The sequence below is a fragment of the Nasonia vitripennis genome, chromosome 4 (genome assembly GCF_009193385.2).
Source record: "Nasonia vitripennis strain AsymCx chromosome 4, Nvit_psr_1.1, whole genome shotgun sequence".
NCBI classification, from domain to species: domain Eukaryota; kingdom Metazoa; phylum Arthropoda; class Insecta; order Hymenoptera; family Pteromalidae; genus Nasonia; species Nasonia vitripennis.
Genome location: NC_045760.1, coordinates 25,318,221 through 25,330,607, shown reverse-complemented (window position 1 = coordinate 25,330,607; position 12,387 = coordinate 25,318,221). Strand labels below are relative to the sequence as shown.

The 12,387-nt window shown below is 39.9% G+C and overlaps 2 protein-coding genes, 1 long non-coding RNA gene and 1 other non-coding gene across 5 annotated transcripts in view; 2 read left to right on the top strand and 2 right to left on the bottom strand.

Annotated features, from left to right (window-relative positions):
- Positions 1-1,131: 1,131 nt before the first annotated feature.
- LOC100119270 (cyclic AMP-dependent transcription factor ATF-2) lies at positions 1,132-5,666 on the top strand. The gene is made up of 7 exons (XM_016986994.3): positions 1,132-1,412; positions 1,493-1,586; positions 1,808-1,953; positions 3,208-3,623; positions 3,703-3,916; positions 4,005-4,350; positions 4,431-5,666. Exons 1-7 carry the CDS (start codon positions 1,362-1,364, stop codon positions 4,805-4,807), a joined length of 1,644 nt encoding a protein of 547 aa, XP_016842483.1. The 5' UTR covers positions 1,132-1,361; the 3' UTR covers positions 4,808-5,666.
- Positions 5,652-12,387, bottom strand: part of LOC107981358 — a 37,876-nt gene continuing 31,140 nt past the window's right edge. Inside the window, exons 3-4 of one of the 2 annotated variants that reach the window (XR_004227675.2) lie at positions 9,819-10,022; positions 5,652-7,845 (exon numbers count right to left, since the gene is read on the bottom strand). This is a non-coding gene — a long non-coding RNA (uncharacterized LOC107981358). The remainder of the gene's footprint in view (positions 7,846-9,818; positions 10,023-12,387) is intronic. The other variant, XR_001729358.3, reaches the window with a different exon arrangement.
- On the bottom strand, positions 5,803-5,894 carry Mir184 (microRNA mir-184). Its single transcript, NR_039015.1, has one exon. It is a non-coding gene; the product is annotated as a microRNA mir-184 (primary transcript).
- The window catches only part of LOC103315356, a 144,462-nt gene continuing 139,540 nt past the window's right edge, over positions 7,466-12,387 (top strand). Inside the window, exon 1 of the mRNA XM_031930403.1 lies at positions 7,466-7,714. The gene's annotated coding sequence lies outside the window, so the exon portion shown is untranslated. The remainder of the gene's footprint in view (positions 7,715-12,387) is intronic.

The following is a 12,387-nucleotide window of genomic DNA, read 5'->3' as shown; positions in this document are numbered from 1 at the left end:
AAAAAAGTGATGTACAAAATATACAATCAGACAGCGCATTATTTAAAATGAAGTAAAGGTTTTTTTCCTGCATATGCCCATACATAGTGCTGCTATATATAGCTAATTAATCATTACCTTAGCTGCAATATTATAATACTTAGGTATATATTTTTTATTCTTCAGTTTTAGATATTTCACTTAGTGAAAATGAAGTATATCTACTGTGTTAGCTCTAATGCACAGGTAAGCCGCAGAGAGCGAATACTGGCGTAAAATAGAAATAATTATTATTTGTCCGGAATGATATAGGATACTTATACACTCATGCATACATTGCGATAAGACTCGGATAATGACAGTGCATTGTAATCGATCAGTTTTTCGTCTTATTCTGCTCTGCTGTGGGTGTCGACCGCTGCGTATGTGCTCGTACTCGGGGCGGGAAGTTCGAATAAACCGTGAGACACGTAAGATGTAGGTTTAATAGAGAAGTTCAATTTATTCTCAATAAAGATTGCAGAGATACTTGTACAATGAAAATATTCTTAGTCAAAGTGTTAGAATAAACTAAGAAACTCAGATACTCGCGAGAGACTAAGTCAGATTCAGAATAAAAGGTCGAATGGCAATCGGACAGAGCTTCGCCCTGTCAGTATGAACTCCGTGTGCAGAAGGCTCCTCCTCGTGGTCACACAAGGGCTTTTATAGGTTGATGGAGGTGTGGAAAATGATAGGGCGAAGGGTGTGTCTTTTTTGGCGGTGCTCCACAAATGCGCCGACGTCCCTTCTCCCCGAAATTAATTTATAGCTTATCGGGTGGTCGCAGCCTGTCACCTACTTGCGAGACCGAGCACTCATAACTTGTACCTCCCCTTCTCCAGGTGGGCAACTGCCAGCTTCTTGTTTCTTGTTGCAAGTTCGGTATTGATCCATCGGATGACCTCTTGGTTAATTTCGGTATCATAACACGTGTCTTGTCTGTTGTAATTGCGTGTATATTAAAGCTTAGCTCGTGGCTTGTTCTAATACTATATCGATGTGTGTGAACCGCAGGTCGAGTATGGTCTCTGCAGTACCGACGGACGTGAAAATAATAAAATTATAGCGGAGCACAAGTTGATTGAATTCATGCATTTATCTTATACTGATATGGACATTATGGTCAACTGGGTGTCATATCGACGACTTGTAGCGTTTGCTGGTAAGGCAAGGTATACCAACAAAGATGACATCTGGTGACAAAGGCGTACGTTACTGATTCCAAAAAATAATAGCAGTATTTACGCGATTAGACAAGGAGAGAACAGCTGAAAAGATCTTCTTGCAAATCCACACATTCCTAACAAACAAATCCCTGCTCGACTATCAAATGCATCAAAATGAACGACTCGGAAAAGCCGTTCGCCTGCACTACGGAGGGCTGCAACATGGTAGGTCGCAGAAGAGCTAAGTAAACAGTTATCGAATCCCTTGTTAACCTCACTTCTTGTTGTTCCCCTTAATTATTCAGAGTTTTGTCAACGAAGATCATCTAACAGTCCACAAAAAGAAGCACGACATGATGTTGAATCTTGGAATTAACAACAAAAGCAACTTGTTCATTGGTGAGACTCCAATTTATGTTATTTGCATGCGACGATACTTCTCTGTTTGTGTACAGAGTATTTGTTGATACCTTAAGATCCGTGTTAAATTTGGATTTCATAAATTACATTTAGCATTGAGCTGAAATTCACTTTTTATTTATAATTTTAAGTTAAATCAGTATATTGCCCATCAACTAAAACTTTACAGTGTTAAAATAAAACCGTGTTTTTACTTTTAGCTGATCAAACACCAACGCCGACAAGGTTTATTAGAAACTGCGAAGAAGTTGGTCTCTTTCAGGATCTACAACATGAAAATCCTTTTGATGAGACGTTTCGGAGAGCTGTGGAGGCTGGGAAAATTGGTGTTCTTATAGCTTCAGAGGTAGATTTTCTCTAAATTGATTAATAAATTTCTAATTATGTGTTGGTGGTTTAAATTACTTTGTTGAAAAAAGATTCAAAAATATAATTTATACAGATCTAATAATAATATAATTATATGAATAATTATATAGAAGAAGTATAGATGAGGCATATTTATGAGATTATTTGTAATTTTCTTATAAAAAGTGTAATCTAATTTGTTTTTTGAACAAAGGGTACATACATTCAGTTTAGATTCTCAAAAATGGAAAATTGTTTTTAAAGGGCATTAATCTTTTGTATAGGATAGAGGCGCTAGTAGTTGGCCACCCCCTAATAGTTGGCCAGTTTTATCTCTTACTTTAATTAAATAAATTTCGGTTATTAGGCAAAATAATTAGTTCGATACAAATTCATAGAACTTGTCTGCCCCATTGAAACTTATTTCATTGCGTAAAAAGATTCAAATTTACTTATTTGAAAGTATAAAACAGTATCCGACTACTGGTACATGAACTGTCTGATTAAGACCAGTGGTCGGCCATTATACGAATGCAAATAGAGGTACTTTTTTGTTTTATTTCGTCATATAACCTTTTTTAAATTGTGCTACAGTATTCACTGAACCAATTTTCGATATTCCTTTTTTCGTTTAGTTTTTTATAACTAAATATACAGCTGAAATGGCCGACCACTAAGTATCTAACGGCTTGAGTAGCCGACTACTAGTGCCTTTACCCTATATTCCTCTAAGCTGCATAAACAAAAAACAATTCGTTTATATGTCATTTATTAGGTACCATGTCTTCAAAAGCTAAAATTAATCATTTTCATTTTTCCATTCACAGCAGGCTCTGTTTGATCCTGGGCTTCAAAGAGCATTCTTTAATTTTATTTTGGAATCTCTACTTCTATTTGGGAACAAAATGTCTTTTAATCTAATCCAGAAATATGTGTTCTCTTTATCGCTTAGAACCCAAAGGAAGCCTTTGTTTAATGGAAAAATGATAATTCTGAATTATGGCTTTTGAAGACACGTTATATCTAATGTGTGACATACATAAAAATTGTTAAATGATTTTCATATTGATACTACATCAAAATTTTTATCAAAAGAGCTATATAAAGCATTTTCACTTTTTACTTTTTACTACTTGGAAAATATATCTCCCTTTACTAAGACTGTTAATTTGAAAAATCGAGTACTAATAAAAATTGATAATTATTATCAAAAGTTTAATTGTCAAATTTTAATACTTGCTTGTTTTTAAAGATCGATCACAACGATGATTTACATACACCTAATGTATTTCCTCATATCATGGAGGAATCTATAACTGCAATCTCTAGCAGGAATGAAGTAACGAGATCAGAAACTTTGAAAGTGAGCGAAGACTTGAACACTCCCAATATTTTGCCTCACATTGAGGAAGCGAGTCATAGGACATCTAGTACCACAGTCTCCGCTATGAATCATCAAGTTACAAAATTGGTAACAAAAAGCTTTACAGAGTCTTCAACCATAATACAAACGGTAACGAGTGAAGAAATAACTCTAGAGGATGAAATGAAAATTAGTAAAGAAAGCAGTATAAATATTGGCAATGAGTCAAAAGAAAATACAGCCATTCATACTATATCTGACTCATCCTCAGATAATAGTTGTGCTACAAAATCAGAGACTAATTTGTAAGTTTTTAATATTTTTTATTCAAACTATCTACACTTTGCCATTTGTTACAGTATCATATCTAAATTTTTTGTACAGACCGATTGGTGGAGCAGAAATGCAACTTTTATTAAAAACTCAAGATGGTAAAGTTCTAAGGTTCTTAGCTGCTCCTATTATTGAAACCCATGTAGATTCCAGCAATCCACATGATAAAGAAGATTGCACAGGAAAAGTGAAAGCTAAGGCAAATGACTGTGATAAAAGTGCTTCAAAAATAATTCAGAGTCAAAAGTTATCAGCAGCTAAATTGGTAGGTTTATGATTTTATTTCTGTAGTTTAAAAAATTTCCTATCATAAAAATATCCATATACTTATTTAGAAATCTGTTTGCTTTTAGAAATTAAAACAAGCTCTTACTAAGAATGGCGCAGTGCCTGAAACTAAAATTATTCGAAACAATCAATATGAAAATCGAAATATCAAAAGCTCAAATGAGCAAAGTAACAGCAATACTAGAAATCCAAAAAAGCAAGCTATTCTCGAGAGGAATCGTGCAAGTTCCATGCGTTCACGGGCAAAAAGAAAAGCTTGGATACAAGAATTGCAGCACTCTTTAAAAATGTCTAATGAAACTAATGCTAATTTACAAGATCAAGTTAAAAGTTTGCAAGCTCAAGTAGCAAAATTGAAAACTCTCCTGTTAGCACACAAAGAATGTCCTGTTACAAAAGCTATGGAAACAGGTATATACTTCTTAACTCAAAAGCCTTCAAATTTTGAATATATAAATTCAAAGTGATATCTTATGCAATTTATATTTTAGGAAACGGAGTAGTGGTGGGTTCTAAAGTTTTGACGATAAAACCAAACGAGATGAAGCAAGTGGCAGTCATTACGGGCTCAGCTAAACCGACCAAACGACCTAGTACAGAAAAGCCAATTGTACCGAAAAAAAAGCCGGTGATAGTCTCCGCCTTGAAAAATCCCATTATTTTACCAAAGTCTCATGCCGCTGCGAACACGATTACTCTTCATGGAACAGAGTCGATAAAATCAATACCTACCATTAGTATCGTGACACCTTACGTTGCGAATGCGCAAAGTGGCAATGCGATTTTGAAAATCCCTATAATTACCGATGCGGTTTCATTGAGTTCAACTATTAATCAAAATGCTGCTTCGAAAACTACTGGTACTTGATGCAAGTAATAGGAAAAATTAAGACTGAAAAAGAATCCTTAAGGAGTCCTTATGGATACGGCACCGCGCCTTGCAAATGAATGCTTGACGTAACAAAACAAACGTTTAATCATCGCGTGTAGGTATGAATAATGGCAACAAATGTGATATAGCTTATAACTACGTTATTCTCGTGAGAAGCTACTTTTTAAAAATTTGACCTTGCATATAAGCCCAAAAAAAGTTACTTAATAGTTAATTTTTTTTTATTTTGGGAAAACAACAAATGAAAAGACTTTTAGCTTTATTTAAGAATGTTATATTATGCAAATTCAAAAGTATTACAATATTAATAATGTTATATAGATGTTGTAATATTTGTAAGTGATCATAATATGTTGATGTAATTAGTGTAGTTAATAGTGCTCATGGCAAAAGTTGAACTATGACATCAAATTTAAAAGCAGCACTGATGTTATTTAATTACTATCATCTGTTATATATTTTTTTTTATAAAATTACTTGATTTATGACTAATAGAGTATAATTATGATATTACTTTGTGAACAAAGAATATACTATAAATTTGTTGATGGGATATTGAATGTATCAAAATTGAATTTTAGGTATTAATTGGTATTTAATGTTTGTAAAAATCTAATTAAAGGTTTTTGTTAATGTATAATCCATCGGTTTTGCTAATCCATTCCAATGTTCGAAATTTGTTAGCTACAGATAGCGTGTTAAACCATGACTGAACAAGTGTTCTGTATACATAATTGTACGAATAATAAAAATTGTTAGGTGAAGGAAAGTGGAAGTATTGACAAAATAAATTCAGTACAGCATAAGAAATACATTTGTATAATTGTAGAAAAAAGGCTTATAAAAATATTTATTGTTATTACAAAAAGCCACGTATACACATTATGTTGTTTCCGCAATAAACATTTTTTACACACTTCGTTCTTCTGTTTCTTCAAATTCCTCGCAGCATATATTTGATCCCGCGATGTATCTGTAACCCTCGGGCCCTTATCAGTTCTCCGTCCAGTCGTAGAGAATTTTAACACTCGACAGGAGAATGATAAGGGGCTTTAGGCACGTTCTTCATTACTTCGTCATGATCCAGTTTCCGGAGTTTCGTACGGCAAACATTCTTCTTTCGTAATGCAATACACCTCATCGAGATTTCTACATACTCACGCGCAAGTTCTCTTTATTCTTACATTATTACAAAGTATAACAACCACATGCGAGCATAGAGTTTTCGAACGCTGCATATGTGAACTAAATTGTACGAGCCGTTACAGATTCCTCGTATTTTTAGACGAAACTAGCGTCTGAAAAATATAGATATAGCGCGCACAGGGCTGTGTAAATATCACCAAAGGCCTTTCTACCCAGATAAGACTCCGTCAGATAAGAAGCTGTACACATCACAGCAACATAGTCTTCCTCTCTCTCTCTCTCTCTCTCTCTCTCTCTCTCTCTCTCTCTCTCTCTCTCTCTTCGTTCACTCGAATTCCTGAAACATTTGTATAACTACAAAGAAAGAGAAAAGAATTCGCCATTATTTCTACAAATTCGCGGCCGAGCTTCGCACTCGCATCGAACACAATACGCGATATTCCATCTCTCGCGCGAATTCAAAGTCACACTGTATATCGCGCACGCACGAACGAGAGGCGCTTTCCGCTTCGGCCATGTTTGCTCTGCCGTAACTCTCCGATGTCGCGCGGCGTTTCTCTCCGCCCCGGCGAAACCTCGACCGCCAGAATTACGCGGATATATAAGTGTAAGGCTACTTCCTCGAAGCCGAGAATTACCGAGAAGTTCGATAGAAGCGATCGAGAGAGAGAGAGTGTGTGTAAAGTTAGATGTGGCGCTGGTCGAATCACGTGGCGCGCGCGAGCTTTTTCTCTCACGCACGGCCGCTTTTCCCCGATAGACACACGTCGGAACCGGTGTAGTTTGCGCAACGATAACCCCTTTTTTCGCGATAGTCCGAGGACACAATCGGTTCTGATAAACGCGCACTCAAGATCTCCCGCAAGTTCGACACTATCCTCCCGAGATAATTCGAACGCAGTAAAGCGTGTACAACGTCTTTCTCGCGAATTTCGTCGACACGTTATTCGCAAAACGCACTGTCGTCCCACTACACCAGTCTCTCGCGGTCCATCCCTCGCCACAGTAGTCTTCCACACTCGCTGCACACACAGTGTAGCTGTATATATATGTACACACAATGCAGCTGCTCAAAGCTCCCGACAAGGCTCGTCTTGTTTCTCTTCAACGAAAACTACGATATAACTATTCAAGCCTTGCCGCACACGCATGTACAACCGGATCCAAGTCCGCATACACACAGAGACTAGAGAGAGAAAGAGAGAGAGAACAAAGAGCGACGACGACCGTCACTCGCTGAAAACTACCGCACAACTACTAGCAGAGAGCAGAGCAGCCGCGCGACGAGCCGACGTCGCCGCGCGCCGTCGTCGTCGCTGAGTGGAGGGGAAACCAGAGAGAGAGAGAGAGAGAGAGAGAGAGAGAGAGAGATATAAAGAGCTGCGAGCGCACACACAGCTGCGCGCGAGATACGGGAAAGAGAGAGAGCGAGAGAGGAGAAGGGGAGAGGGATGATTTGAAAAGCTTAGTCGTCCCCCCTCTTCTGCTGCGATCTCTCGCGTGTGTACTTTTGTTCTCTCCTCTGATGCGTGTATGGTTTTTCTCTGCCTCGGTGTGTCTGTCTCGCTCGCTCCGCAGGCCGAGCGCAGCGACATCTATCGGGGGGAGATTGGCTGCTTTCGCGACTTTTTGGCGAAAGCGAGATGACTGTCTTTTGTTTTTTTCCTTTTTTTTTAGAGATGATGAGTATGTGTGAGCAAAGACTTTCTTCTCTCTGACGCATCGGGAAAATCAGCGGTGAGTAAGTTTCGTCTCTCTTTACATATCATATGGATGTATTGCTTGTTACGGAAAGTACGGCGTCGTTGATCGCGTAAAAAAATAAAGTTTAAAGAGTTATTGTACCCAAATTTCGCTCGTTACTGGACCTGAAAAGAGAAAAGAATTAAGGTTTAATTATAACATTATTGTAATTCGGTATTTATATATAATACGCTGTAGGGCCAACTTTTACTGGGTCAGAATTCAAATTGGCCATTAAAAATTCGATAATATGATAATGTAACGGCGAGCGAAAATTAATTAGTTTTATTGGAGGTTATGGAGACACACTACTGCGGATTTTTGCGCGATGGTTTATTATTCTTCGGAGATTAATTAAATCTGATTTATTGGGAGCCAATAAAATGGGAGATAATAGCTTATTGTAAAATCTCGTTAATCAGACACGGTGGCTCTCGGATTATTAATTTTTTGTATAATTTATGATTGACGCGTTTTACAGCGTATTTTTAACCGTATGTTCACACCGTCTCGTAACACACAATCCAGCACCGAAAAAATTATCTTATCGACCCTCTACGTTACGTTATGTGTACCACGATTAGATTAACGAAATATTCTTCGAGATTCAACTCCTATTCCCCGGAAAATCTAATTATACACCCGAGCATTTCATCCTCCAAACAGCACAAACTACGACTATAAACATAGAAAAATAAACGTCTGTCCAAGCAAATATCCAGCAAACCATAAGCGGCGAAAAAAAGAGAGAGGGTCGAGGGGCACAAAGCAGCAGCAACAGCAGCAGCAAGTGAGAGAAGAAGTATATAGCGTCTGGTGAACCTCGTGACGCCTCTCGCGGACTTATCTGAAGGGCCAAGAGAGCGAGTGAGAGAGAGAGAGAGAGAGAGAGAGCGAACATATGGGACACATTCCTCGCGCCCGTGGCCTCTTCTTTCCCCCTTTGCCCCTCGACCTCGACTCGTCGCTCGCTGTCGCTAAGCGTGTGATATACAGTGCAGAGACTTTTCAGAATAGAGCGTTTTTGGCTTATCGTTATTTTTTACCGATTCTCGCGACGAAAAGCACACGGTGTGATAAATCGTGCGATGCTACGTACCTTAAAAGGGAGATATTGTCTAAGGAGCTATACGAGCGTATTTAAGCGTAAATCAGTTTTTGAAAAGTATAATACACGCCCATTCGATACGCGAAAAAAAATTCTCTCCTCGAAGCTCAACGACCTCGTGTGCGTCACCGCGCTCTCTCACCGCGATGTATACATATTAACAACAAACTCTCCGGCGGCAAACATCACGTTTACACGAGAGAACCGCGCCACGGGCACACGTGCCGCACACGTACGCGGTGAGCCATGGAAAATGGCATACGAAACACGCGGTTAATTTTTTTCGTCTCGCCCGGCTACCTACCACCATATACCAGCGCGGCCTAGAGTTTTAATCGATAATCCAGTCCTCAGCGGGGCTGCGCGCCGCGCGCTCTCTGCACACGTGCCCCATCTGTCCCTATACGTAGTACATGTGTGTGTATACACACACGTGTATATTACATACGGGACTCCTGTATATATTCGACGAGAGAGAGAGAGAGAGAGAGAGAGAGAGAGAGAGAGAGAGAGGAGCGGATCGCGTATAATGAAATATGGAAGGTCCCCGCGGGGGCGAGTGTGTTATATACATTACGTGACCTTAAGATTGTTTTTCAGTTGCGCGAGTTTCGCGCGCGCCTGCCGTAATTGCGTCTAGTCATCGTGTTCGCCTGCGAGGCGCGATTTTATTAAGCTGATGGATATCGCTCTACGGATTTCCAGAGAGATTTAAGTGCTCTGTCGTACTATATATATATATTTATATACGTAATAGAGAGGGATGATCTCGTGTCTCTCTGCGGGAGATTTCTCATGATAATAATGAATAATTTTGGTTTCGCGTCCGCATGTACAGCAGTTTTCATGTCGAGTAAAAAAAAAGCATCGTCGAAACAAAAGCCCGGCGAGTATTAATCACCGCGAGCTCAAGTATATATCGTAAACAAACAAGCCAGGAAGCAAACAGTAATAGCGCTCCAAAAATACACTCTCTCTTTCGGCTCTCACCCGTATAAATGTATAGCTGTGGATACGCGTGTGTAATACACACATGCGCTCGGGGCGACCGAAAAAGAGTGCGTTTCTCCTCGATTGAGCCCAGCCTTCCGGCAAACGGAATTCCGCACTCGAAATATCGCCTCCGATCGAAAACTCCAGCGTTGCTGCTGCTGCTGCTACTTCTCTCCCTTTGTTCGGATCAGCTGCTGCTGTCTGGAAGCAAAAACAGAGTTGGAACTGATTGAGTGCTTTTGTTGTGTGTATTGGGTGGTACACGAGAGGAGAAATGTTAAAATTCGTTTTTGGACACTATTATGATAATGTTGTATACGTCGTGTAAATGGCTAAAGCGGACAGATGGCGTGGGGATGATAATTATCGCGTGAACCAGAGGTAAACAAAAGTACACTGGTATAGACGGACTAGTCGAATATCCTGGTTTGGAGATAATTACAGTTAACCGTTGCTGAATCGAGTATACATCGGCAAGTCATTATATTCGCGTTCGGCGAACGTAAATAACGCGAGCATATTATAACGTGTAGCGTTATAGTAGCAAAACAAAATCTCTAAATTGGGAATGCCTTGTGTACTATTTATACTGGATTGGAATTCTCGACTGTGTAAGCAAACACGATCCGGTGAAATTACGTGCTATTTCTCGATATTTCTCGAAAATTCAGTAATACAGAGAAACTTTCTGGCGTTTATAACAATGAGTATCAGTTACATCCCGCGCACGATGTAAATGATTTATAACAAATTAGGCGAGTCTGGAGTTACCGCGAAATTCGACCGAGCCATTTATCCAATAATCCTGTGAGCTGTATCTTTTCACTCGATTATCGAATTCATACAAGTTTGGCACGCGGAAAATCCGAAACAAAGTCGAGTTTGTAAGTTATATCTACGGATCTTCAGTCATTCTTCACGATTGTTTCGTGAATAACGCTCTCAACGCTTGCACACTGGAGCAATTACTTTGCCTCTACAACCTAAACGATTATCGTAATTGCCATGTGCGTAAAAACCGTTTATTATATTGTTACGTATGCAAGAAACGATTTTCATCGAAGGTTATATCATTACAAGTATCCGAGCTGAGGCAGTCACTTTCTACATCATCTTTGCACTTCGAAAGATATAGTAAAAAAAGTTTTTTTAACATTTCCTTCAACACGCAACTTTCGACAATCAAAACCCCATCAACTTTCCTCTCACAATTACATAAACACAAACCTGCCTCGTAAAGCAAAACACGCATCCTCTGTATACATACGATTCCGGTAACAGCATCTCCGAGAAAAAATATTTCCTTACACACACACGTGACATCAAATTAGCGCCCGCTTTGGGCTTCGGGTACTGGTCGGCTCTCCCTCACACATATACAGACTCCCAGCGACCTCGTGTAATCGGCCTTGCGCGAGACGCTTAGAGAGCCGCCGGCATTCTCCTCGTCGTAATTAACGCGATTCCCAGAGCCCTTTCGAGATCTTGTGCGCGAGCGCAAAAAAAACAACATTTACCTCTTAGCCCTTATTCCGCGCTTCTTTTTTTTTCGCGCAGCGCCCTCTATATGCATATCTCCAGCCGTGTGAATCCCCTTTCTGCCTCGTTCCGGTCTTCCGCATTCTTTACCCACTGTTTTTAAGTAGCCGGGGGAGATAGAGCTTTGCGCGGAGGGTCGGATAATTTTATTAGGTCGTCAGCTGTGTGCTAGTTTTTTCTTCGGTGTATGTGCTGTCTTCGTGCATTCAGTATACGTCTCTCTGCGTGTTTTTCTCTCTTACACGCCAGTTTTGTGCGCGGCAGCACTCGCCCAAGATTTTTCAAGCACTTACGTACAAGAGAGAAGTTCACGAGGTCGTGCATTCAAAATAAATTATGCGCTGCTATATGCCGTGGAAAAGAATTTTTCATAGAGCTCGACCCTCCGTGTATACGTGTGTGCGTTATTTGAGAGAAGGACACGTGTAGAGATTAATCTTGGTATTTTATTGCGATTAAAGTTTTCGGCGTCGAGGGGATCGGGAGGGAGAAAACACAACCCCCCTATACATCATTTTTTTAAATGAATTCTTTTTTCGCCCGTTGCTGTGGAACAAAACAGAATAAGTGCCCACACGATCTCCCGAAATTAATCGCTTGCTTATTCAACGTGTCGGCCGATTGATTATTATAAATACCGGAAATGCAAATTCGTCGCGCCGCTGTATAAGCGCACGAAAAATCCCACCGCGTCTACCTAAACGCGAAATAAAAGCACATAACTCACACTCCTCTACCGGCGTCACAATCCAGACGTCGCGTACGAAAATCCCCAAACAGCTCTCGCGCCATGCATACTCGCGAGGATATTAAAACGTGGATTCCCCGGTGTCTCTCTCTCTCTCTCTCTCTCTCTCTCTCTCTCTCTCCCTTGAATAACGGGCTTATAAAAAAAGAATTCCGTCGTTCCCCTATATACATCGCCTGCCTTGTGCGCTACATCCTAATCTGGCCATTCCATGCGCTTACGTGATCGCTCGATCGATCGAATCTTGTATCGCCAGGTGGCACATTTCCCGAACGTGTG

Excerpts from the sequence above, each read along its gene's own strand:
- LOC100119270 (XM_016986994.3), top strand. The coding sequence starts at position 1,362 with ATGAACGACTCGGAAAAGCCGTTCGCCTGCACTACGGAGGGCTGCAAC. Across the intron at positions 1,587-1,807 it reads CAAAAGCAACTTGTTCATTG|CTGATCAAACACCAACGCCG; the intron begins GTGAGACTCCAA and ends TTTTACTTTTAG. Across the intron at positions 3,624-3,702 it reads ACAAAATCAGAGACTAATTT|ACCGATTGGTGGAGCAGAAA; the intron begins GTAAGTTTTTAA and ends TTTTTTGTACAG.